Source organism: Rhinolophus sinicus, chromosome 1, assembly GCF_057876585.1.
Source record: "Rhinolophus sinicus isolate RSI-liver-muscle chromosome 1, RSI-T2T, whole genome shotgun sequence".
Taxonomy (NCBI): Eukaryota; Metazoa; Chordata; class Mammalia; order Chiroptera; family Rhinolophidae; genus Rhinolophus; species Rhinolophus sinicus.
In genome coordinates this window covers 55,445,547-55,470,315 of record NC_142501.1, presented here as the reverse complement: position 1 = coordinate 55,470,315, position 24,769 = coordinate 55,445,547, and the positions used below count along the sequence as shown (strand labels likewise).

Sequence of the window (24,769 nt, the reverse complement as noted above, 5' to 3'; positions counted from 1 at the left end):
CAGAACTCGTTCATTCCAACTACCATCCAAAGGAGAGACCAGTCACCTCCATCCTGAACAAAGGAAGCCCTTTCTCAGTGCGGCCTCAGCTCAGATACAGTTGTAATTGGTGATCAGAGAAATAGTAGGGAGGGAAGCATCGGGGTGGTAAACATTAAGTGCCTACTCTGTGCTAGATGGAATGCTAGATGCTGTGGATCGCTTGCTATTTCCAACAACCTTTTGATAACAGGAGCAGTTGCCTCATTTTATTGGTGATGAACTGAGGTTTAGGTTAAGACACTTGCCCAAGGCGCACAGTGGCGTGCAAGAGCTGGGATTAAACCTGAGTTCTGCCTGACCCGAGCCCTCTCCACAGTGCCCCGCCCCCTTCTCCTCTGGACTTCTGTCAGGTGAGAACAGACAAGGACCTCACTGTGAAGCAGGATCCATTTGCCACAGAAGAACCATCTATCTATGGTCTTGCTGCGTCCTTTCAAGAAACGGTGAAACTATAAGATGTAATGATGAGTGTCAGGTCTGTGCTTGAGACCAGCCACGAGACAGCGTACAGAAGGTTCCTGCTAGCTTAGGCTGCACTAATAGAAAGGTATCTAGAACATCCAGATCAAAACCTGCTCTAATCTACCTACCCAAAGAACGAATTGGTTTGCAGATGCCTTACTTTAACGGAAGGGGACACACTTCCTCTTGAACAAAAAAAGAGTGGTAGAATGTAATCTGCCTTCACACCCGCAAAAGGCTTGCACGAATGAAAGAAGCGAGACGTTCTGAGACTTAATGAGGCAAACTAAGACCCCTGGGTGGAGGCCACAAGGAGACAGAAAGCAGCTTGGTGCAAGGATAAATCTGTCTGAAGACTGTCTCAGGAGATGGTAAGTTCCCCGGGACTCGGGTGTGTAAGGCTCATCATGGCTAACGTTTTTGAGGACACTTGCTCTGTCAGGTCCTGTACTTAACGGATTACAAAAAGTATCTCAAATAATGCTTACCCTAGGAAGTAGTTCCTTTTAATGTTGTCATGTTTTAGGTGAAGAAACTGCAGCTTGAAAAGAGGGACAGCTTGCCCAAGGCTGATTCACAGGCTCTTTACATCATGGCACCACTCCAGCTTAGACTAGAGAACCACTGAGGTGGGGATGCTGAGGAAGGGATCCTAGGCTCAGAAGAGGAAGGGCACCAGCTGACTGAAGGACCCATTCCTGAGAGGCAGCTGTTTGCTAAGGCAAGATTCTAGTCTCCTGCCCCAACAGGTCAGAGCCAGGCAGAGGTGGGGGTGACAAGAGGGAGGTGGACAAAATGATAGTCCAACCCGTTTCCTGCCCTGCCTTTCCGGGGCTCCTGAGAGTTGGGCCTTGGAACCTCCATCCACCCGATCCTTGAAAGAGCTCTAGTCCAGAAAAAGGACAGTGTGGAGCTGTGACCACAGGGTGGCAGCAGTGCTTCAGCTTAGCTCCATTGGCTAAGGTGATAGGTCCTAAACTCTTCAGTGAAGACAGAGTCCATTTACAAAAATTGGAAGCAATCCCCACTTTCTTTGGGCTCTGAAACCTTTTAGTCTCCTTCTGTAGCTCACTTTTTACCCACAGGCAAATCTCAGAGTAGTGCTTCCATTTGTAAACCCTCCCAGGGGCACATATACACGGGGTGTGAGTGGGCTAGGTGACCTTAACTGCAGCACCAGTCAGGAGGGACCAGGGCTGGGTCTTCCTGGCCAACTGTGTCCCTTGCTCCTCCCCGCCCCGTTCCAGGACACAGTGCCTGTCCCTTCCTGACAGGACTTGTTTTATGCTTTTATTCTACAATCAGGAAAGAGAGAAGGTGATCAATTGGAGCTCTCCAACCTGTTGAGGGATTGGGGGTTCTTGAAGGCCCCCCAGGGCCTGGCTCTGACAAAGCATCTGCAATTAATGATGCTTCTTGAGCTCTGGAGACAGGATTTATGCATCTAATAAAGTCTGTAACTCCAGGCTTAGGGGCTGGGGCCGGAGGCTGAGAGCAGGAAGTCCCGGGGGGGCCATGGGAGGGGGTCCCAGGAGCTCTTAATGGAGTCATGTATTTCCATTGCCTGTTCTAGATTCTCCCGCAGGCTGTTGTGGGGGGGGGGACGGGGGGGGCAGCAGGTATAAGAGGCAGACGTGGCCTTAGGAAGGCAGATGACAGCATGGATCCCAGGCAGGCGGCAGTGCTGCTGCTGGTGCTGCTTTTAGTCACAGACTGGGGCCACGCTGAAGGACCAGGGGGCTGGGATGGAGCTCAGCTCGTCACGGTAGGTCAGCACCCCCATCCCATGGCACCATTTCCCTCTGCCTCAGCGTGAGATTTGCTCTAGGTGCACTCTAGCAGCCAGGGTCTTCATTGGGTTCTCACATCTGAGCAAATGGCTCCTCAGCCTCCTACAACTTGACCCTGAAAGCCACATCCTTCTCCCTTGTGATCTAAATGCCAAAGGCCTTTGCCCATCTTCCCTCCTGGATGTCCCTGTACCACAGGAGGAAGACACCGGACCCCGCCCATCGCAGGATGCTCAGACCCCTGGGTCACTCTTGCGCTCCCTGCTCCAGGCCATGAAGAGACCTGACCGGAGCCCAGCCTTCCTGTTTCAGCCCCAGAGGTGAGTCTGAGAGGGACACGGGCGGGGGCAGGAGAGGAGAGGGAGGGGGCTAGAGAAGGGGGGGACTGGAGTGACCTACAGCTGAAGACGGCTCTCTCCTAAGGTTTGGCAGAAACACCGGGGGTTCCTGGAACAACGAACGGCTGAGTCCCCGAGCGGGGGAGGGCCTGAGCTCCCCATTCTGGAGCCTGGCTGCTCCTCAGCGCTTTGGGAAGAAATGGCATGTCACCCCTTAATGTGTCTGCATGTAAGGCCCATACCCAAGTGTCATGTGTCCTCCCAAATAAAGCTGCCTGGCTTCTGAATCCAGGTGTCTGTGTCTTGAGACTTAAAAGGGCTGAGAGGGAGCCCCTCCATCTCCACCAGACTCGCCGGAAATGCAGGTGACAGACAGGGTTCCTGGAAGTCACTGCGGCCGGCCTCCTACCACCCGAAAGGCAGACATGGGGACATGGGGCAATGTGGGGAAATACAACAGGGATGGTGACCTGGCACTCACCTGTGCCGTCAACCACTCAGGGAAACAAAGAGCAGGGTTTAAAAATCCAACAAGCAGCATGTTTATTCTGGGCTCTAGGAGACAGCTCCCCACTTCATTCCCCCTCATCCTCACTAGTAACGTGAGGATGGATCCTGGGCCAGCTGAGGCCCCGTGGCCCCTGGCTCCTGGCCCCGTGTCCTCCTCAGCCTGCAGGGAGGCAGTCTGTCAGAGGTAGAGATGGTACCTCCAGGGGGTACCAGAGCTGGGCAGACACCTGGGCCGGGGGCAGGACGAGCAGGGAGCGCGGGTGTACGTCCGGGAGTCCAGCCGGAGCTTTACTTGCTGCCCGCCATGATCTTAAGGTACTGCAGGGCACGGCGAGCAGCCTCCCCACGAGCTGCCTCCCGGGTGGCTGCAGAGCCATGACACACGGTAGCTGGCTGCGTGGACAGCTCCACCAGGCACTGGCAGAGCCCACTCAGGCTCAACTCCTCTGGAGACCAAGAGAGAGGAGGGAGGCCGTGTTGGGCGGGAAGGCAGCGCCAACGGGGGTGCATCCACGTCATCGTCACGCCTCCCCGACTCCTTATACCCATCTGTACTTGCTCTGCTCCAGTCCCCCACCATCCCCCGGCCCCGCAACTAGCCATACCAATATCCAGGTAGCTGACATGGAAGGCCTGCTCCTCAGAGAGCTCACTGAGGACAGTGCAGCAGGCAGGGCCCAGAGCACCTAAGGAGCCCAGGGAACAGCTGCGGAGAGACAGGATCTTCTCTCCCACTGAATTTCGCAGAGAATCCCAGGTGCAGCCTGGGCCCCGGTTCCGAAGTCCATCCAGGCGGGAGCCCACACCCTGATGAGATGGAAACAGTGAGAAACATGCGGCCACAGGCTGTGAGACCCAGGCGTTTAATAGACATTCAGTGTCCAAGGAGAGAAAAGCCCAAGAATGTTTCCTCCAGCTTGCCTCCTCTGTCAATCCCTATACAGCCCTCTTACTAGACCCTGGACTGGATGGCCAGGCAGCCTTCCTCCTCCCAGAAACAAAGGCCAGAGGGCCCCTGCCCTGGGCCAGCTCTCCCACCGCACTCACCAGGCCGGCCTACAGCTGAGGCTGAGAGAGGGCCCCAGGAACCCTGGGTCTGGTAGGAAAATGGACAAGCCAGCCTGGGACCCAGCAAGGCTCACTCCCGTCACAGACGCAAGTCCCTAGAGCCCCGGCCTGAGGGAGGGTGGCCCCCAACCACTCACAATGGAGAAGTGGTCGTCATCAGGCTCCGCCTCATTCCCATCGCGCGCATCCAGAGGCACTGTGTGCACTCGAAGCAGCATTTTGGCCGCAGCATTACGCTTTGCCAGCTTCTTGGAAGTGCCACTGCCTGCGTGTGGGGACAGCGTTACTGGATCATGACTCCCAGTAGACCCAGTGCTTTCCACCCAGCTCAAACCTGGGTTGAGGGTCCCCTGGGAAGGTATCAATTGGAAAGGGAAGTTCAGAGCCCGCTATGCATCTGAGAACCTGGTTGTCCAGAAGAGGGGGAAGGATAGGGTGCAAGGAAGAAGCTAGGAGGAAGGAGCCAAGCTAGAGATCTTAGCCAGGAGAGCTGGGCTGTAAGAGAGCCTGGGGGCTGCCTGTGGCCCTGGAGTGCTGGAGGATAGTAGCTGCAAGAACTCCCTTCTGCCCAGTTACCAATCTCAATGAAACGCTCCACTCGGCAGGTCATGGTAAATTCTTTGCGGTGGGCTGGCCCAGACTCCTGGGTCACCGTGTACTCGGGTAACCGCCAGCCCTTCTGCACCACCAGCTCCTTGGAAAGGAGAAACAAGGGTACACAGGCTGAGTGAGAGAAGAATCCAAACATCCTCTCCCTCCTACCCTAGGAGCCTCGAATTCCAGGTTAAAGGAGGAATAAAGGTGTGGAAAAAGCCTTCAGAACAGGGTAACCAACCCCATAACCTTCCCTCGTGGCCCCTGGTTCAAGGGAAGACAGGCATGCACAGGAAATGAGGACGGGGGGCACACCTGCAGAGCACCAACAGGGTTGCACTCAGACTGCTGAGGGGAGACGGGGGGCTGCACCTCCATGGGGGTGCTCCTGAAGGAAAAAGGGCCCAGAGCCAAAGCTGAGGGAGCTTGTTCCTTCTGAGGCTGCCCATGAGTCCTAAGCCTTGCTTTGCTTTTCCCCACTGCCATCTCCCTACTTCCCGCCAGGCAGTCAGCTGTTTGTTCAAACATCCAGACTGCTTCCTTCCCCCTCCCCCACAACTGAGGTCTCCTCCAAGTCCCAGGCCCATTTCGATTTTCTGGAACACTTGATCATCACCTCGCCAGGAAAGTGGGAGTGGGGCTGTATATCCAGTCCCTGGAAGCACCTGATGGGACTCAAACACAGGACTATCATGGGGCCAATTCAGAAGAAAATGGTACCTGCAAGACCCTTAAACATAGTCAAACATCATCCATATGGCTATTTAAAAATCATTAATTACATCCTATCCCAAGAGCTTACCAGCTAGTGCAAATTCTTCAATGTCTGGTCCCCAACTATTCCAGCCTCTGTTTATTCTCAGACTTCCTCATGCCTGACCAGCCTGGGTCCAAGGGCTGAGGACCAGGAGCCAGGACCCCTTCCTCCCCCCTTCAGGCAGTCAGGAGACAAGATACCTGGTTGGGACAGCAGATGGAACAGGAGTAGCAGCCACTGCAGCCGTAAAAACTGGAACGTCCTCAGGCAGTGAAGAGTCTAGGGGAGAAAAAGAACTTCCCGAGGGGAAGGGGGCCTTTGATTCACACCCATGTGGGCTGCGGGGAGTAGAGGAAGGGTAGGAGACCCATGTCCTCCTGACCTGCCCATCCCCTAAGAAAAGTCCTTCCCACTTGAGCCAAAGACTCAGAGAAGCTCAACCACCAGCTCCTCCTCCTGGGATCCTTTGCTGCCAAATACCAGATCAAAAAGATTGAGAAAAGGGAAAGTAGGGTCTTTTTGTACCCAAGAACCATGGGAGCAACAATCTCCGACCTGAGTGCAGAAGAGGGAAGGACACCTTAATAGAGAGAAGAGGTATGTTGGGGAGCAACTCCCTCCAGCCTCAACCTCCACCCCTCTCCCTCCCAGCCTGAGCCCCAAACCACAGCCCCTCAGTGGGGCTGGCCATTCCCCCCAGAATCCTTCACGGCAGCAGGAGCCCTGGAAGCTTCCTGCTCGGGTCCAGAGGAGTCTTAGCAAGAGGCCAGGTCAAGGTGGCTAAGTGTCACCAGGCCAGGCCTAGTGGGCAGAGGGCTGGTGCAGGGGCCTAGGCTCCTGGCAGGGCCTCTAGGATGCCACAGCTGTTCCTCCCTCACCTGCTGTCCTCCAGGGCCGGCTCCAGCATGCTCCCCCCTTTGAGGTGTTTGAGGGCCACCTCAGCTGCCTTGTGCTTGGCTGCCTTCTTGCTGGGGCCCTGACCTGAGAGAGGGGGTGTGGGCAATACTGGAGGTCACTGGAAGGACAGAAGAGAAACCAGCATCCCACAGCCTCTCTCCTCACAACCACAGGGAGTCAACCAAATCCCTTCTCACCAACCTCCCTCATGCCCAAGACTGGAAGTGTTACACTAATTGCTGGAAGGAAGGGCCCTTATCTTTCCATGAGCTCCCCAAATCAAGAACTGCTCCTGAGCTCAGACACCTTAGGTGGAGATTCTTTCTCTGCCTTACTTTCCTCTGGGAAGCACTTTCTTTTCTCTCAATAAATAGATGGCTGAAAAAATAGAGAGAGGGGAGGCTCTAGATTCAAAGCCTGGCTCTGCCACTAACTTAGCATGTGAAGTCACTGAATCTCTGAGCCTGCCTCCATCTCCTCTAATTCAACATGAGGATACCACCACCTACATTACTGGATTAGACTGAGGCTTATGATTAAATAGGAATTTGGTTAAGCACCTAGAACACAGCCCCCGCACAGCAGGCACTGCCCAATACTTCACTGCGATTTCCATTTATCTCCTTTTACTTTTTCCTCTAGGATGATGATGACCTACCAGGTCACTGTGGCAATCCTGCTTGTTCCTCTAATTCTCCCAAGCCCTACCCACCTCCTCACAGACCTGTTCTCCCAATCCAGTTAGTGGCCTTTCCCCCTGAAAATTCTTTCCCTTATGGCCTTGAAGAAAAAGACTGTGAAGAGACTCCAAAAAATAAAGCCATTGGGGCCCTGTGAACGCACACCCCAGCTAGGCTGCCCAAGCCTTCCTCACCAGTGCAGCTGGTGTCGCCAACGGTGACCCGAAAGGTGAAATTAGGCTGGTGGGCTTGGCCCTCGGCTTTGAGAAGGTCGTACACGGGCGTCTTCCCTATTCTGGTCCCATACTCCTGCAGAAGGCTGATCGGGGTCTTGCCCGGGTTGGCTGCCAGCATTTGCTCTATACTGGGGTAGGGGCACAGACCCTCATCACACCTCCCCTCTCTGCACCCACCTGGCCAAGCACTGTTTTATCAGACCCAAGCACACTATGGGGAACACAGGGTCCACAGGACCCAGTAGAGGTGCAGGCTGGGAAAGCAGGGTCCACTGCCTCGGGGCAAGCAGGGAATGCACTGTTCCTGTCTCAGTTAAGGCGGGGGATCCTGTACCAGAGTGCAGGTTGGAAGTGCACGTACCCTGACACAGTGCAGGCCAGGAACCCAGTACCCACCAAGTGTACTGAACGTCGGGGGGCATACAGCCCAGTGCCCTAGTGCAGTCTGAGAGACCCGGCCAACCCCAAACTGTTTCAAGCTGGAGACACTGGCCACTGCTCGGTGCATGCTGGGAACCACGGCCCACTACCCCAGTGCTTGCCGGGAAGAACCCCCAGGCCAGATGCATGCTGGGGCGGGGCCGCGCCGCTACCCCCCCAAATCGCACCACGCTCCTCGCCCTGCAGCGATCGGCACGAGGCGGCTCACCTGGGCAGCCCGCAGCCCGTGGTAGTGCCGGAGCCCTGCTCCTCTTCACTCATTCCCTCCTCCGTCCCCGCGGGCGCCACCGTGACTGCTGCCTCCACGCGCCCCAATACACCGCCGACGAGCTAGGGCCGGGGCCAAGCCCGGAGTCGCGGCCGGTCGGGCCCGCCGCGGGGCATGCTGGGATATGGAGTCCCCCGCCCACCCGATTCCTTGAGTCTCCATCAGAAGGAGCTCTCCGCCCCACAACGCTCCGCGTGGTTCGCCCTCGCGGGCAGCACCTCCTTCTGGGAGGAGCGAATCTCTCTGCAGTCGCTTCCAGAGCTGAGAAGTGGTTTTTTTTGTTTTGTTTTTTTAATATCGTTCCCGCCACCTTCCGCGTCTTCCCTCTCTTGGGCGGGCGCTGTGGGCATGCGCACTAGCTGAGTGGAAGCGACTGGGGGCGGGGTGGTAAGGGCCAACGAGTCGTGGGGGAAGGGGCCTTCGAATCCTGAGAAAACTACAGAACCCAGGAGTTCGCGCGCCATCTTTGTCGCAGCTGGAGGGGCAGGGGCAGGCATGCACGAGAAGCTGCCCGGCGTAATTGGTTATTTCTGATTGCGATTACTTGCTCTAGGTGGATTGCGATTGGTTACTTCACCTAGAGGGCAGGGACAAGGAAAGTCATCTCCCTTGGTCCTGCCTCTTTCTTGAGAAAAGGTTGTGATTGGTCTAGGGACGAGACTGCTATCGGCTCCTTCCTCTTTACAGGGTGGAAGGGTGGGCCTTACTAGGACGCGGGAGGGGACTGTTCTTAGCCCTCCTCAGAGCGCGGGGGCAGTTGTTCGTCCAAGTCCGACTCAGTTTTCCCCCTCAGCCCTCGGCATAAGCCCCTGGCCCTCGGGCATTCGTCTCACAGAACCTGCTTTCTTTTCCTAGGTTGTCCTTCACTTCTCTTCTCCTTAACTGTGGCCCGCAGCCTGTCGGATTTACGCTTCTTTTTTAAAGCCTTATTAGAATGGCCGTAGTGAACCTTTCTGTAGCTGGCCGGGGAGACCTACTCTGAAGCCTGAGAATGAGGCTATAGTGGGACGACAGAATTGGAAGGACTAATGGTGGTTCTCTTCTCTCCGCCGTGGGTCTTGGGGTTCTCTGGGCAAGAGAAGGTTTTGGCCTCGTAAAACTAACCGACCAATCTGGCTGTCAAAGCATTCCCTCCTCCCCAAAGTCTCACAACCACTGGGCTGAAAGATGGGGGGAAATCTTGTGACCTCGGAGAGAAAGAAATCACGAAAAATGTGATTCTAATGAGTGTTCTGAGAATGGGTCAGGGACGACACGGTTTGCTCTGAGGTGGATATCCAAAGGAATTTTGGAATGATAATGAGGGGTCATCCAGGAACACGGGATGGGGACAGAGCACTGAGCTGAGTGGATTCCCATTGGGTGGCACTGGAGTGGTGACAATTAGATGATGGAGAGCTAGCAAAATTAGTATGACAAGGAGAGCAACTCTAGAGCGGGAGTAGGAGGGTGTCCCATCTGAGGGGCTACTGTCTCAGGGTATAGGAGGGAGTTTATAAGACCGGTCATAGGAGGCTCCTACGGAATCACCGTAATGCCTAAGGCGGGACCGCCAGCAGGGAGGTGAGGGGTCCACACGGGCCGCATCCAGCCTGGAGCACACCGGACGGCTGCAGCGGGCTCCTTTAAGAGGCCGGCGGCTCCAGCGCAGCATCCCCGCTCAGGGCGTGTCCGTCCCGGGGGGCTAGAGGCAGGGGCCTAGGAAGGAGCGGGAGTTCAAGCCGAGTGGGGACGGGGCTAGGGATCGGGGGGTGGGGGGAGAAATCTGGGGCGTACACCCGGACACTGCACGAGCATCGCCTGTGACAGCGCCCCGGGTCCAGTCGAGGGCAGCGGGGTGGGGGGGGGGGAGGAGAGAAGGAGGAGGAGAAGGAGGAGGAGGAGGAGGCGGGAGCAGCATCCGGAGCCGAGCTGCAGCAGCGCCGCCTTTTGTGCTGCGGCCGCGGAGCCCCTGAGGTGAGAGCCGGGCCGAGTTGTGGGGGGTGGGTGGCAGGGATGGGTCCGGGTCCTGTGATCCCGGTGCCGAGGGAGGGTCGGGATGCAGATGTGGCGGGGTGGGGGAAGGTGGAACGGGGATGCTGAGGCTGTGGGGATGGAGGAACTGGGGACCTGGACCCGACGCCTGTGGGGGTGTAAAGGAGGGGAACGGAGCGGAGGGACACCGCGGCCCAGCTTGGAGATGAAGGGCCCGAAGAGCTGGAAAGGACTGCATGGGGTGGGGAGATGACTGGGGAACAGACTTAAAGGACAGCGGGAAAGAGACCATCCTCCTCTCCTCCCACTCATCCGCAAGAAGGGCGAGGGAAGGAGGAGGAAGAGTTTTGGTCCCTGAGAGGGAAGGAAAGGAAGGACAAGGCCTTATGTGCCCACTGACCCCCTCATCCTCCTCCCACACACACTTATCGGGCTGCACCTGAAGATTATACGCAAAAAGCACCTGTTCCTGGATGCCCAGGCGATGGTCCCCCTCCCCTTCCCACTGTGAAGCCCCTAATCCCCTCCAGCGGTGGCATTCACCTCCATCCAGCTGTTGCATTCTCCCCTCCCCCATTCATATGTGGCTTTCTCCTTCCTCCTCCTCTCCATCTCCTCTGGCTCCCCTAACCCATTTCCCCAGCCCAGGCCTTTCAGAACCTCCTCCCTTTTCCCCACACACTCCTTCCTCAAACTCCTTGGCTTAAAAATACGCAAGAATCCTTTCCACAGAGGTAAGACTCCTGATACCATGGCTTTGGCTGAGGGGAGGGAAGAGAAGGCGCCAGAGGCTCTACAGACAGTGGAAGGAAATAGTGGGGTGTCCTGCTCTCTCTTGGGGAGTGGGTGACTTACCCTCAACCAGGAGAGAGTGCACATGAGGTCTCTCCCCCACCCAGAGTCCTCTCAAGCCAGTGAGTGCCTCCCTCTAAACAACTCACAGCTCCCTTCCAACTTGCAGGGCAGACCCCATGGTTCTCGGAGCTCTGATTTTCAGCCAGAGGGCTATACTACGGGAAGAGGGTCATACCACGGGAAGGCGAGCAGAAAGAATTGAGGAAGGAAAGGGCCCAAGTGCGCCCTGGGCCTTCCTATCCAGACACTGAAGTTCCTCTGAGCTTTAGGGCCTGCTCTCTCCTATCCCACACTTAAGGTTGGAGAAGAGCAGCTGCCCTCTCACCCTGCCACTCACCCACTCACAGTGGGGATGAGGTGATGCTAAGAAGACCAACGGTGTGATGCCTCAACTCCAGCACACATGAAAACACACAACTAAATATGCATCCCCTAATTAAACCCAGATATGGGCAGAGGAGGCAAGAAATTTAAGTAAGGAAGTAGCTCAGGATTTCCTGGGTGTCCTTACTGCTGAGGATGGAAGAACCCCTCCAAACACCAACTGCTGTCTCCCCCTCCTTCCCCTAGAGGTGACATATGGTAGTCTGGCTTTGCTAGTACCCACCATCCTAGACTCACCTAATGGCAAAATGGCTCACGTGTGCTCAACTATGTCTCCCCTGCCTGGGCTGGGGAGAAAGAAGGGATGAGGGAATCAACCCCTTCAGGAGTCCCTGCTGGGGCAGAAGGAGTGAAATGTGGAGCTGATGGAGCAGGGGACGCAGGGGCTGTGTCATGAGCGATTGGCCACAGAGACTGGTCTGTCGGCTTCATTTGCTCCCAGAAGAACTAGGGTCGTGTGTGTTGGAGGAGGTGATGAGGAGGCAGGGACACTACTGCAGATGCGACCAAGGCTCACCCAGGATAAAGAGCCCTCATCCTTTGACGTCTTCTTTCTTTGCTCTTTTTTCCCTCTCGTGTTTGTCCACTTTCCTTTCTACTTGTACCCTCCCTACTGCCTCTTGCTTTGCAGAGGAGGAAAAGGGAAAGAAGGAATAGGAATCACATGTGTAAAACCCCCACGAGTGCTTGTCAGGCACTTTCCACGTGGCTAATGCTTAGAGAGGGCTTCCTGGGTGCCACGTACTGGGCCCGCAACTTTATTTGAATTATCTCAGTAATGCTCATAACAGGACTAAGCGTTAGGTAGTGTTATCATTGTCTCTATTTTAGCAATGAGGAAACTAAACTTAAGTAATCTGTTCCAAGTGAAAAAATCAGTATATAGTTAGAGCTTAAGGTCTGTTGGCCCTAGAGCCTGTGTTCTTACCCACCACCGCATTATACAGAGGATACCAAAACAATGTATATACATTTTAAGAAAGGGAAAAACTGTATTAAAATTGTAATATTCAATATATACCGATAACAAAAGATGAATCCAAGTCGTGTATATATTATATATTTTTTTGGCTCCCCAGGTATATTGCATTACCACTGTGTCATAGGCACCACTGTCCCCACTGAGAGATGAAGGACCTGTGAGGTTTGTTAGGAAGTCTCATACTCCAGGTTGCCCAAATGGTCAGGAGCAGAGACAGCATGTCAACCAAGCCTCTGATTCTCAGGTCATCCACCCGCTCTCTATAGCACACTGTCGTCCCAAGCTATATATTTACTCTTAAGACCTGGTATTATTATATAATACCAGGTCTAATATAATATAATACCGGGTCTTATATTAATTTTTGCTCCAAAAGGCGCATTAGAGCTGATTGTCCGGCTAGGTCTTATTTTCGGGGAAACACGGTAGGGGATAGGGATGGATGGACACTCTGTTATTTTGACTTCCTCTTTTTCAATTTAAAATAGATTTTTAAATTTCTCGTTTTAAAACAATTCAAAGTCATTACTGAAATAGTAGAAAATATAGATAAGCCGCAAGAAGATAAACAACCACCATTCTACCAACCTAGAAAATGTTACACTTTGGTATCTATCCTTCAAGATCTTTTTTTTTTTGAGGAGGGCGCAGCTCACAGTGGCCCATGCAGGGATCGATGGCAACCTTGGTGCTACCAGCACCATGCTCTAACCAACTGAGCTAACTGGCTGCCCCTCAAGATCTTTTAAAATGCACGTTCAGCTCAGGAACTATTTGTTAAAATGCACTGAACTTCTTCAGGTTCTCCTGAGGTCCTGAGCAGGAGAGACCCTTCATGAGCCTGTTGGCCCATCATATCTTGTCCTACCTTCTCCTTCCCCTCAGAACTTAAAGGGTAGGGCTGAGGGGTGGTTCTGGACCATGTTGACAGGGGATGGGCTACAGAGAATTAGGCCTTCCCCCTCCCTCCAGAAGAGGTGAGACGGCAGGATTTGCTGGGGGAAGAAGGATCCGGTAGCGGAATGACCAGGTGCTCTAACATTACTGCTATTAGGACGTGGTTACCCTGGAACCTGAAATCAAGATTTGTCTTGGGGAAGTAGAAGGTCAGAGACCAAGTCTCTTTTTCTGGTCAGACAGAAGACATAGCCTCTCCCAGAATCCACAAAGAAAGACCTGGAAGGCCAAGTGTTCAGGGCATTCCCTAGTCTTACTTAACCCTCACCACCCCATGAGGTAGGACTGGGAGTCTCAAGAGGTTACAGTCCTTAAGCTAATTTGTGGCAAAACAGGTTGTAGTTCTCATCTCTCCAAATCCAAACCTGACTTTTTTCTTTCCTAAGCAGTACTTCCCTCCTCTCCTCCAGCCCCTTCACTGCCCACCCTGCTGGAAGATGTGGTGGCCACTAGGGGTCTCAGGGCTTGACCTGTGTGAAGCTGGGGGCCTGGATTTAGGGATGATCTCCAGTTTTCCCCAGCTTCTCAGGAGAAGGCATTTCCCCCCTCATGAGGGCAGTGAGAAAAGCTGTAGTTCTTTCTGAGAAGAACCCTGGGGCCAGGACCATGGATTTGGTAAGAAGCAAAACAAAAACAAGCTGCAGCCAAGTGGCCAGGAAGCAAGGTCAGGAGAGGTCAGAGCCCTTCATACTCTCAGCATCTCAAAGCCTACAGAGGAGAAACTAGCATTCCAAAGTCCTGGGTCTCCTTTCACCTGTTAGACCTCCCTCCCCACCCTACTCAAGAGAGAAAGGGAATCTTCCTCCTTTTCCTGAGTGCCAAATGAGGTCATAGGCAGTGGCTAGTGCTGTGTGAGACCCCAAGATTTAGACAGATGGCCTCACCTCTCAACTGAGCCCCCAAGACAGCCAGACATACAGCTTGGCATTGAGATTCTGCTGTTAGGACAGGAGAGAGAAAGAATTCAAAGGGTTCCCTTGCCACAGGCCTCCAGCATCTCAGACAGAACTTAGGAGAAATTAAAGGGGAAGGGTGTACTCCCTGCCCCCACTCCTTTTACAGTCTCTGGAGGGGCCTCCCAGGGTGTCCAAAAAGCCTCTTCCCTGGAAGATGTATAGCTCAGGGAGCACCCAGTCCCCTCACCCAATCAGAAGCAGAGTTCTACACAGTAAGCACTTGGTAAATATGGTGGACAGAATGACTGACTGACGAAGATATCCACCCCCTCCTGTCACATCCCGGCCCTTCCCCCATGCTCTGCATAATTGATGGCCGGGGATATAGCTCCCCTCCCCCAGGCTGACCGAACGTCTGGGTTAGGGGCTCCTAGCCATGCTATCCCTCCAAAGCCCTGGCGCCAAGGCCCAGCTGGGGGACAATGGGACACAGCTGGCAAGTCAGAGAGAAAGGACACAGAGAAGGGGTCTGTGCTGGGAGAGAGTAATCTCCAGTTTACTATAGCTCCCTGGGGCCTCAGCTTTCTCCCCATTCCTTCAGGTCAATCTGGAAGAGTTGTCATTAGCCTAAGAACAGGGTGAGGGTGGATTGAGCCTGGCTAGATTCCCTTCTTTTCCCTCAGTCCTAACTCTCTTCAGCTGTTCCCATTGCCCTAAAGGACAAACAGGTGAAATGGCTTCTCCCTCTCTCCCCAGCTGCTGGCCCTGGATACCAGAGGGCCCTCTGGGGAAGCCTGGTGAATTGGAGGGAGGCTCGGCTCCATGTCGCCCTCTCTATGCCTGAACCACCTAGTTGCCAAACACCAGATGAAGGCTGAAAAATTCCTTTAAAAAGCCAAGTGTGGTGCCTACTCAAGGCAGTTCCTAAACAACACGAACTGAGGTCATAGGTGATCTCCGTGTTTTTCAGTCCCTTCTTTTTCTCAGTGTTCTTCCTCTCTGCTTTTCAAAATCAGCTTTTCAATCCATCCTTCTCAGGTTTGACTCTCCCTGGCTTCATGTTGTTTCGGTCTCTCTGTATCGCTCAGCTCGTCCCTCCCTCTCTGGCTGTGCCTGCCGTTCTTTCTATGTTTATTCTCCCAATCTCCCGATTTCCTGCTTTCTCTGTGGTACTGCACCCCCAATGCCAACCTAAGTCCGCTCTCCAGCATCAATCGCTCTGCCTCCACTCGCGCCCCAACCGAAGATCTGCGTGCGGGGTCGAGGGAAGTTATAGGCAGGAAGAAAGCACAGGTGCGGCTGGGGATCCGGGTCCACACCTGCGATCCCCGCAGCCATCCCCGGAACCAGCACGTGGGCCAGCCCGGGTCAGGGGCGGGACCCAAGCGCAGCCCCACCCCCGCCGCCGCTGCTCACGTGACCATGGGCTAATCTTGTCCTGGTGACTTCACGCGCCGCCTCGGGCCCAGTCGTCATGGTTACGCCGCAGCGCCCAGCGCTTCCCCCAACCCGCTGTGTCGCCTCCCCTTACCCACCCGGACCCCCTCCTCCCGGCCCCCGCCCCCAGCCACGCGCCACGCGCCACGTGACCGCCGGGAAGGAGGTCGGGAAGGGGGAGGGGGCGCTGGGACCGTAACCCCTTCCTCTCCTCCTCGAATGGTCCTCACCTGGGTTTCTAGCGGGTCAACAAGCAGCCCTGGCTCGTGCTCGAGCGCCGATCCCACCGTCCTGCCCTGCTGGCCTACCCCGGGAGCGCCCGAGAGCTCGGCCTGTGTTTGCAGTGGCCCGGAAGGGAAGTCCCGCTTGGGGGGCTCAGGAGCCAGCCCTCCGGTCCTCCAGAACAAACTAATTCTCCAGCTTATTGGCACGTTGCTTGGCCTGTGTTTGTCATTTGCATACAGTGTACATCTAACCTCTTGAGCCACTGATATCTCGTGGGATATGCTGGGGATTCGGAGGCTGGACTTGAATGACCAGCTTTCCAAGCCTCAGTTTTCTCAAGAATATAAAGGGAAATGATAATATCTCCTTCTGAAGAATGGTGGTTCTGAAGAATGAGGGAACCAATGCATAGGTAGTGTGGGTACCATCCTGTACGACGATCCTCTGGATTGGGGAGAGCATTGGTCCCACCTTACTAAGCACCTACGCCTGTGTCAGATTGCCCTTAGAAGCCCTGGAATCCCATGCGAAATCACAGCTCTCCAAGGAGCCAAACGCCTGACCACACTGTGCGTCCAGGATAAGGGCAGTCATGCTAGGAAGAACAGGGGACTGCCAGGCCAGAAGGGACAGTAACTCGAGCAGCTGGGCCAGGGAGGAAGACTTCAGGATGAAGTGAGCTTGGAGGACAAGAGATGGGATTGAGCAGCGCCTTCCAGGCAGAGCACAGCTGGGGGCCATGCTTGAGCCTCTTCTGGCTAAGGATTCCTGGGCAGGTTATTTAATACAGCATCAGAGAAATACCTCTGTCACATGGGCAAAAGATGCCTACCTTAGAGTTTTGTTTTGAAGGTTAAATAAGCTAGCTAATAATGTGTCCATAACAAAGGCTAACATTCATAGTAAGCCTTCCATGAGAGTTAGCCGTTCTCATTAGGCGCCCTAGCACAAAAATCTGATGTCACTTGGAAGAACTTGAAAATCATTTAAGAGAGAGTTGTCCTGGACCAAGTGACACAGCTAATGAGGCCTGAATTAAGGCACTGATGAGGGACTAGAGAAGAGAGACTAGAACAGTGGGTCAGAGCTTTTCAAATGTGCCAGACATAATAAGAATCACCTGAGGTGCTCGTTCCATATGGAGATTCCAGGCCCACTCCACACCCACTGAAAAAGTCTCTGAGAGGCCTGGACATGAAGTGTTAACAAGAGCTGAGACCGTCAGAGGTGGCAGACCGCAATGTTGGTCTGCGTGCTCACCTGCCCTTTCGCTGTGTAGATTCCTGCCAACCTTGTCTGATGGACTCAGGCTCTGCCGCAGGTGGTTACGGAAGGACCCTCCTATGAGGAACTGTTTGAGGACTGCTGTCCTCAGGTACCCTCATGTCTTAGGATTTGGAAACTGACTAGATATGGAAGGAGATGGGAGAATAGAGTAACCCCCGGTGTCAAGCTCTGACTAAGTTTGGAGTAGGTTGAAGAATTGTCTCTGCCCGATAGCTACTTTATCCCTTTGTACAGCTGGGGAAATTGAGGCTTAAAGACAGCTGGCCTGAAGTCACGCAGCCAGTAAGTGGCCGTGGCAAGGCAGGAGTCAGATTTTGTCATGGTTGCTTTTTAAATAACATCCAGCTATGAATCAGGACAAATCTTCATTGTCTGGAGAGCCGGGTCTTAGTTTGGGGAGTTGGGGAGGGGGAAATGGAGGAAGAAGAGACAGGGTCTTCTCTAACTGACCCCTGAAGGAGCAGCCGGACTGATGGGGGTGAGGCTTCAGTTTGTCCTGACACAGCTTCTGCATCCCCATTGGATGATTCTGCCTTGTTCCTCAGCTGTGCTGGGGGGGTAGTGGCGCTGACTGGTTACAGCCTCCACTTACCTTGGAGAGGCCCAGATGTGTACCTGTGAGCACCCTCACAGGAGACCAGGTGTGAGCCCTGAGTGTGCCTCAGGATGACTCCCCCCTGAGTTTAGTATTCCTGCTATGGTCTTAATTGTATCCTGTGTAAGTACATGCCCAGGTGCACCACCTGTATGTAGGAGGTGTCATCTGAGAGTGCCTGAGCCTCACTGAGTGTTCCCAGTGTCACCTGTGTGTGCTTCAGTGTGAGGGAGCACTAGGTGTGTTACTTTTGTGTACCTAAGCTTGAGATTCAAAAGGTGTATTTGAGACCCTTATATCACGTGTGTGCACGTGAGTCTCAAGAAATATGTGCTCCTGAGGCAAATCACAGTAATCTTACAGGGAGAAGGGACTGTTCTATTACCATAACATTTGAATTTGAGACATATTTTACCAGTATGTACCCGAGCAGGGCTGTTACCTGTGTCTACCTGAGAATGATACTCGGGTATGTTACCTGTATACCTGAGTAAGGAAGACTTGTGTTACTAATAGATGCTTGAGAGGAAGCCTGTGTATCAGGTGCCCTAAGATGGGTCCCAGGTGAAACTTGGACGGGATGGGTACCTAAGGGTAAGGCCTAAGTGTTATTTCCAGGAGGGAGCCCAGCTCCCCAACCCATGCCATGCCTCTGCCGCTAGGGTGAGCTTTCTGAGCTGGCATACCTGTGGCTTTCACTGTTTCTCCCTCCATTCTTCCCACAGGGCCCACCGCTCACCACACTGGGGCCCAGAGGCCATGGCCTGCCTCCATGAGACCCGCACACCCTCCCCTTCCTTTGGGGGTTTCGTGTCCACCCTAAGCGAGGCGTCCATGCGCAAGCTGGACCCAGACACTTCTGACTGCACCCCTGAGAAGGACCTGACACCTACCCAGTGTGTACTTCGAGACGTAGTGCCGCTGGGTGGACAGGGCGGGGGTGGGCCCAGCCCCTCCCCAGGTGGAGAGCCGCCCCCTGAGCCTTTTGCCAACAGTGTCCTGCAGCTACATGAACAGGATGCAGGAGGCCCCGGGGGAGCCACTGGGTCCCCTGAGAGTCGGGCATCCAGGGTTCGAGCAGATGAGGTACGGCTGCAGTGCCAGAGTGGCAGCGGCTTCCTGGAAGGCCTCTTCGGCTGTCTGCGCCCTGTCTGGACGATGATTGGCAAAGCCTACTCCACAGAGCACAAGCAGCAGCAAGAAGGTAGGCTTTGGCCTCGTGGGGCTCTCTCCCTGTCTCCCTGAGCCCGAGATCTGCTTGACAGTCCCACCCAAGTCACTTGATGACCCTCTCTCCCCAGAGCCTGGCCCAAGCCCCTTATCCATCCGTTAGCTACTAATGTCCCAGCTTTTAAGGCCACTCGTTCGCTAGACCTTTCCTGTCCCCTCAGACCTAGTCTTCTTGGCCTATTTTGGCTACGTTTCTGCCTCACCCTGCTTGAGGCATTTCAGCCAACCCAGGGCTTTCCCCGCACCCGCGCATCGCAAGGCCCTGAGTGTGGCTCCTCTAAGCCTGCGGCCCTGTACCTGCTCTCCACAGACCTGTGGGAGGTCCCCTTTGAGGAAATCCTGGACTTGCAGTGGGTGGGCTCAGGGGCCCAGGGTGCTGTCTTCCTGGGGCGCTTCCATGGGGAGGAGGTGGCTGTGAAGAAGGTACGAGACCTGAAGGAGACTGACATCAAGCACCTGCGAAAGCTGAAGCACCCCAACATCATCACCTTCAAGTAAGGTCCGGGGCGGGCTGGGGACACTGCTGAGGGAGGGGACCTACTTGGGCAGCAGGGATCTAGCCCCACCCTTTTTAAAGGAGATGTCCAAATGGGGAGGAATGGGGCTTCCAGATATGAAGCATGTGAATGCTGGGCTGGCTTCATACCACTGTTTGCCCCCCAGAGGTGTGTGCACCCAGGCTCCTTGCTACTGCATCCTCATGGAGTTCTGCGCCCAGGGCCAGCTGTACGAGGTCCTGCGTGCCGGCCGCCCTGTCACCCCCTCCTTGCTGGTTGACTGGTCCATGGGCATCGCCGGTGGCATGAACTACTTGCACCTGCACAAGATTATCCATAGAGACCTCAAGTCCCCCAAGTGAGTAAGCCAGCAGGCAGGGAGCAGCTGATGTGCATGGTCTCTGCAGGTGACCCCACCCAAGTCTGTGGCCATCTACCTTCTTCCAGACCCTGGCCTAAGTCCACGTGGCCATCTCAGAAACCCCTCCCAGTGACAGTCCTAGCTCGGGAGGGCTGTGGTGAGCCCCCTGCCTCGAGTGTCCCAAGTGATTTAAAAGTGAGAGTTAGAGCTGCTGCAGCTAGATGAGGTGTGTGGAGGGGCCTGGACCCCAGCTGACTACACTCTTTACCAGCATGCTAATCACGTACGACGATGTGGTGAAGATCTCCGATTTTGGCACTTCCAAGGAGCTGAGTGACAAGAGCACCAAGATGTCCTTTGCAGGGACTGTAGCCTGGATGGCCCCTGAAGTGATTCGCAATGAGCCTGTGTCTGAGAAGGTCGACATCTGGTGAGGGCCAGGCTGAGGACTGAGGATAGCAGGTGGCCAACACAGGGAGGGAGGGAGGGAGGGAGGCGGCTCCCAGGCTCTGAGTGCAAGTGAGGTGAGTCTGTAGCAGCAGGTTCTCTGGAGGGAGCACCTCCCAAGCAACGTTTTCCCTCATCCCCAGGTCTTTTGGTGTGGTGCTCTGGGAACTGCTGACTGGTGAGATCCCCTACAAAGATGTAGATTCCTCAGCCATCATCTGGGGTGTGGGAAGCAACAGTCTCCATCTGCCTGTGCCCTCCAGCTGCCCAGATGGCTTCAAAATCCTGCTTCGCCAGTGCTGGTAAGGGTGGCCTGGTAAAGCTGGGAAGCAAAGAGGTGTTGCTGAAGGTTAACCAGCACCTAGAATCTAGGCATCCAGGCCCAAAATCCTGAACAGGGAGACAGAGCTCCCAGATATGGCTCTCAAAGACCCCAGGATTGAGTGTGAATCCAGACTACAATGTAAGAACAAGAGGTGGACTGACCAGTAATCTGCAGGGGTACATTAGATTGAAACACAGACTGCGTGTGACCTTAGGCAAACACGATCCCCATCTCCTTATGTGTAAGAGGGATGAGTATCTTGCTCCACAGGGCTGCTGTGGGGCACCTGAGGGGCTGGCAGCGTCACCGAGCATGTCGGTTGAGCCGCAAGTAGACTGCCTTCGAGCACCGGAGGGAAGAGCCCTGGACCCTTGGTTCCAAACCAACCCTGAAGGAAGGGTGGAGATTTCTAATCCTTGGTTAAGCATTTCCCCAAGTGTTTCTTTTAATGGAGTCACTCAGAGAAAAGGTTTTGTCTTGGCAAACAAGTTTGAAAATAGGATTAAACAGGTTTCCTTACTGCAGGATTCTGAAATGCTAACAGTACAACATTTTCTAGAGATAGTTGATCAGGGAATTCTTTTGTCACCGAGTACATTCTGGATTGGATGCTCTAGTTCCTTTCTGGTCCTCCTGGAAATTCCTTTCTCCCCCAACTCCATTCCCTCCAGGAACAGCAAACCACGAAACCGCCCGTCATTCCGACAGATCCTGCTGCATCTGGACATCGCCTCAGCAGATGTCCTCTCCACACCCCAGGAGACTTACTTTAAGTCCCAGGTGTGCTGTGGGTGGGAGAATGAACACCTCAGCTCCCACGGTTTGAGGAGATGCCCTTTGAGGGGAGGCTGGGAAGGGTTGATTGGGATAGAAAAGATGAGCTCTTGGAGGGCTGAGACCCAGTCTAGGTCAACTGTGCCTGCTCCTAATTCTGACAGTTTGCAGCAGTGCAGACACCGGCAGGGGCTTCTGCAGGTCTGCGGGTGAAGGCGTGACCCTTACCTCTTGCTGTCTCTCCACCCCCAGGCAGAGTGGCGTGAGGAGGTAAAGCTGCACTTTGAAAAAATTAAGTCAGAAGGGACATGTCTGCACCGCCTAGAAGAGGAGCTGGTGATGCGGAGGAGGGAGGAGCTCAGGTGTGTGCCTGTGTTTAGAAAGGTGGTTTCACCAACAGCAGGGACTAGGGACCAGTTCCCAGAGACTGGCACACATTATGGCACCAGGTGAAGCCGGCTCACCTGGGGGACCCTTCTGCCCATTACAGACATGCCTTGGACATCAGGGAACACTACGAACGGAAGCTGGAGAGAGCCAACAACCTGTATATGGAACTGAATGCCCTTATGTTACAGCTGGAGCTCAAGGAGCGGGAGCTCCTCAGGTAACCGGCCATAGGCCCGTATGCACCCAATCCTGTCTTGATGGAGCTGCCTAACTCAGATCCTACTGCGCCTGGTCCCCCCTTCCTGGTCACACGCCCAACTGAGAGGGTGTCTGTCTTTAGGCGAGAGCAAGCTTTAGAGCGGAGGTGCCCGGGTCTGCTCAAGTCACACCCTTCCCGAGGCCTCCTGCATGGGAACACAATGGAGAAGCTCATCAAGAAGAGGAATGTCCCACAGAAGCTGTCACCCCACAGCAAAAGGTGGGACCAGAGTGAAGTGCCAAGGTTCGAGAACGGCAAGGGGGGATGGAGAAGCAGGGGTAGAAGTCAATGTCAGGAAGTCTAGTATTTACATGGGGAGACATGCTTTGTACTACCCAAGATCAGGGACTGCTTTCACTTGATAATTTAACCTCCAACTTGTACTTTCCCTCCCCCACCAGGCCAGATATACTCAAGACGGAGTCTTTGCTACCTAAACTAGATGCAGCCCTGAGTGGGGTGGGTCTTCCTGGGTGTCCTAAGGGTCCCCCCTCACCAGGACGGAGCCGCCGTGGCAAGACCCGTCATCGAAAGGCCAACGCCAAGGGCAGCTGTGGGGACCTGCCTGGGCTTCGTGCAGCTGTGCCACCCCATGAACCTGGGGGACCAGCAAGCCCAGGGGTGCTAGGAGGGGGACCCTCAGGCTGGGAGGCCTGCCCTCCAGCCCTCCGGGGGCTCCACCATGATCTTCTCTTACGAAAGATGTCCTCATCGTCCCCAGATCTGCTGTCAGCAGCACTGGGAGCTCGGGGCCCAGGAGGAGCTGGGGATCCTGGCTCCCCACCTCCAGCCCGGGGTGACACCCCGCCAAGTGAGGGCTCAGCGCCTGGCTCCACCAGTCCGGATTCACCTGGGGGAGCCAAAGGGGAGCCACCACCACCAGTAGGGCCTGGTGACGGTGTTGGGCTGCTGGGAACTGGAAGGGACGGGACTGCGGGACGGGGAAGCCGGGCTGGGTCCCAGCACTTGACCCCAGCTGCGCTGCTGTACAGGGCTGCTGTCACCCGAAGTCAGGTAACGCCTGGGACAGTTCTGAGCTATTCCCTTCTGTCTTCTCCCCGGTTATCAAGTCCTTAACCCACCTCCCATTATTAAACTCTTGATCTTAAGCCATTCCCTCCACAACCCTTTGTAACTATGTTCCCTTCTCCTGGGCCCCATCTTGATACCCTTTCCCACTTTTGACCAGTGCACTCCTCTCCTGCAGAAACGTGGCATCTCCTCAGAAGAAGAGGAAGGAGAGGTGGACAGTGAAGTGGAGCTGACATCAAGCCAGAGGTGAGGGATGGAATACATGAGATAATGGCATTCTTGTTTCCTGGGCTGCAAGGTGCAGTCAAGCTGTAGCTCTCTCTCCAACATCTAGGTGGCCTCAGGGCCTGAACATGCGCCCGTCACTATCTACCTTCAGTTCAGAGAATCCATCCGATGGGGAGGAAGGCACAGCTAGTGAGCCTTCCCCCAGTGGCACACCTGAAGTTGGCAGTACCAACACTGATGAGCGGCCAGATGAGCGGTCTGATGACATGTGCTCCCAGGGCTCAGAAATCCCACTGGACCCACCTGCTTCAGAGGTGGTTCCTGGCCCTGAACCCAGCTCCTTGCCCATCCAGCACCAGAAGCTACTCAGGGGGGAGCAGGTGAGTCACAGAAACAGCCTGGCATCAGACAGAGCTGATACCTAGTCATTTTGAGCTACTGGGGAGATAGATGCTGAGGCCAGAAAGATAGGCTTTAGCCTTCAGGTCGCTCAGTATCTGAGCCTGTTTCCACCAGTTGTAAAGAGCAAATGCCCACATGGACTGAGGCCTGCAGTACAGAACTAGCGTGGAAAGCAGTTTAGTAGGATTGCTTACAGGGTAGCTATACATTGCAGCCCGGGAGGAATGCTGAAATGAAATCTCGTGACTTTGAGAATGACCTGAGCTACAAAATCTGGAGGCAGAAAAATCAATAAGCCGCTGGCTCTTAAAAAGAGCTCAGTGAAGGATCGTGAAGGAATCTAGTTGTACTGCCAAGAAATGCTGAGCCTCACATCCCATGCATGTCTCTTCTTCACAGGGCCCTCCCAATTCCGAGGACTCAGACTGTGACAGCACTGAACTGGACAACTCCCACAGCGGTGAAGCCTTGCAACCCCCCGCCTCCCTCCCTCCATGAAAGCCACTCTGCTTCCTGTACATAGAGAAATATTTATATAAATAATATATATGCGCCACATAATCAGCAAAGACAGGGCTGTCCCAGCCGTAAGTTAGGCTCAAGGGAGACCGACCCCTGACCAATTCACCTGATACACTCTAGGGACACTGACAGCCGTGGAAACGAAGGACAAGGACGGCCCTAGAGCTGTGGTAAGGGCAAATGCCCCTTCCTGCTTCACCCCATTAAGTTCAGCAAGTGGTCAGGCAATAGGAAAGCCAGACTTGGTTTCCTATGCTCCTCCATACCCTTTCCCCCCAAAACCCTGGAGAAGGAAAGGGAGCCACTTAACTGCACTTTTTGTTTTCCGTTTACTGTTTACACATTTTGCACTTGGGAGGAGGGAGACCAAGGCTGGGTCCTCCCCTCTGAGGTTTCTCAGGTGGCAATGTAACTAATTTCTTTGTCCCTCCATTTCTCTGCCCAAGCCCTGGCTTAGGGTCTGGGGGGAGGTTAGGAGCTTGTGAAAGCATGTGATGGCTCAGGCTAAAGAACTGGGGTGTTGTTTAAGTCCCTGCTTTTATCTTGGTGCTTGATTGGGGTGGGGACTGTCATATTGTAACCCCTGTGAAAAACCGTGAAATATAACCAACTCCATGCAGGCCCAGC

The 24,769-nt window shown here is 54.5% G+C and overlaps 3 protein-coding genes across 5 annotated transcripts; 2 read left to right on the top strand and 1 right to left on the bottom strand.

Moving 5' to 3' along the window:
- The first annotated feature begins 2,071 nt into the window (after nucleotides 1-2,071).
- On the top strand, nucleotides 2,072-2,919 carry NPFF (neuropeptide FF-amide peptide precursor). Its single transcript, XM_019724429.3, has 3 exons — nucleotides 2,072-2,269; nucleotides 2,493-2,614; nucleotides 2,718-2,919. Exons 1-3 carry the CDS (start codon nucleotides 2,165-2,167, stop codon nucleotides 2,848-2,850), a joined length of 360 nt encoding a protein of 119 aa, XP_019579988.1. The 5' UTR covers nucleotides 2,072-2,164; the 3' UTR covers nucleotides 2,851-2,919.
- A 231-nt stretch (nucleotides 2,920-3,150) lies between these two features.
- Nucleotides 3,151-8,212, bottom strand: TARBP2 (TARBP2 subunit of RISC loading complex). Of its 2 annotated transcripts, none has more exons than XM_019724428.3 (9): nucleotides 8,024-8,212; nucleotides 7,333-7,502; nucleotides 6,440-6,542; nucleotides 5,762-5,857; nucleotides 5,120-5,192; nucleotides 4,787-4,904; nucleotides 4,348-4,475; nucleotides 3,748-3,949; nucleotides 3,151-3,588 (listed from the first exon to the last, which is right to left on the bottom strand). In XM_019724428.3, exons 1-9 carry the CDS (start codon nucleotides 8,074-8,076, stop codon nucleotides 3,431-3,433), a joined length of 1,101 nt encoding a protein of 366 aa, XP_019579987.2. In that variant the 5' UTR covers nucleotides 8,077-8,212; the 3' UTR covers nucleotides 3,151-3,430. The 2 variants fall into 2 exon arrangements, with proteins under 2 accessions (XP_019579987.2, XP_074181728.2); XM_074325627.2 differs by lacking the exon at nucleotides 8,024-8,212 and adding an exon at nucleotides 7,771-7,983.
- Nucleotides 8,213-9,769: 1,557 nt separating this feature from the next.
- Nucleotides 9,770-24,767, top strand: MAP3K12 (mitogen-activated protein kinase kinase kinase 12). 2 transcript variants are annotated; one of them, XM_074325610.2, is made up of 15 exons: nucleotides 9,771-10,039; nucleotides 18,401-18,571; nucleotides 18,671-18,879; nucleotides 19,216-19,399; nucleotides 19,569-19,760; nucleotides 20,035-20,193; nucleotides 20,354-20,512; nucleotides 21,207-21,315; nucleotides 21,562-21,671; nucleotides 21,800-21,916; nucleotides 22,040-22,177; nucleotides 22,360-22,972; nucleotides 23,166-23,236; nucleotides 23,325-23,598; nucleotides 24,020-24,767. In XM_074325610.2, exons 2-15 carry the CDS (start codon nucleotides 18,435-18,437, stop codon nucleotides 24,116-24,118), a joined length of 2,571 nt encoding a protein of 856 aa, XP_074181711.1. In that variant the 5' UTR covers nucleotides 9,771-10,039; nucleotides 18,401-18,434; the 3' UTR covers nucleotides 24,119-24,767. The 2 variants fall into 2 exon arrangements, with proteins under 2 accessions (XP_074181710.1, XP_074181711.1); XM_074325609.2 differs by having other exon boundaries at nucleotides 9,770-10,039; nucleotides 18,401-18,879.
- The last annotated feature ends 2 nt before the right edge of the window (nucleotides 24,768-24,769 follow it).

Excerpts from the sequence above, each read along its gene's own strand:
- TARBP2 (XM_074325627.2), bottom strand. The coding sequence starts at position 7,943 with ATGCATCTGGCCTGGGGGTTCTTCCCGGCAAGCACTGGGGTAGTGGGC. Across the intron at positions 5,193-5,761 it reads CCATCTGCTGTCCCAACCAG|GAGCACCCCCATGGAGGTGC; the intron begins GTATCTTGTCTC and ends TTTTTCCTTCAG. Across the intron at positions 4,905-5,119 it reads ACCCTGTTGGTGCTCTGCAG|GAGCTGGTGGTGCAGAAGGG; the intron begins GTGTGCCCCCCG and ends CTCCTTTCCAAG.
- NPFF (XM_019724429.3), top strand. The coding sequence starts at position 2,165 with ATGGATCCCAGGCAGGCGGCAGTGCTGCTGCTGGTGCTGCTTTTAGTC. Across the intron at positions 2,270-2,492 it reads ATGGAGCTCAGCTCGTCACG|GAGGAAGACACCGGACCCCG; the intron begins GTAGGTCAGCAC and ends CCTGTACCACAG. Across the intron at positions 2,615-2,717 it reads TTCCTGTTTCAGCCCCAGAG|GTTTGGCAGAAACACCGGGG; the intron begins GTGAGTCTGAGA and ends CTCTCTCCTAAG.
- MAP3K12 (XM_074325609.2), top strand. The coding sequence starts at position 18,435 with ATGGCCTGCCTCCATGAGACCCGCACACCCTCCCCTTCCTTTGGGGGT. Across the intron at positions 21,917-22,039 it reads AAGGAGCGGGAGCTCCTCAG|GCGAGAGCAAGCTTTAGAGC; the intron begins GTAACCGGCCAT and ends GTCTGTCTTTAG. Across the intron at positions 23,237-23,324 it reads GAGCTGACATCAAGCCAGAG|GTGGCCTCAGGGCCTGAACA; the intron begins GTGAGGGATGGA and ends TCCAACATCTAG.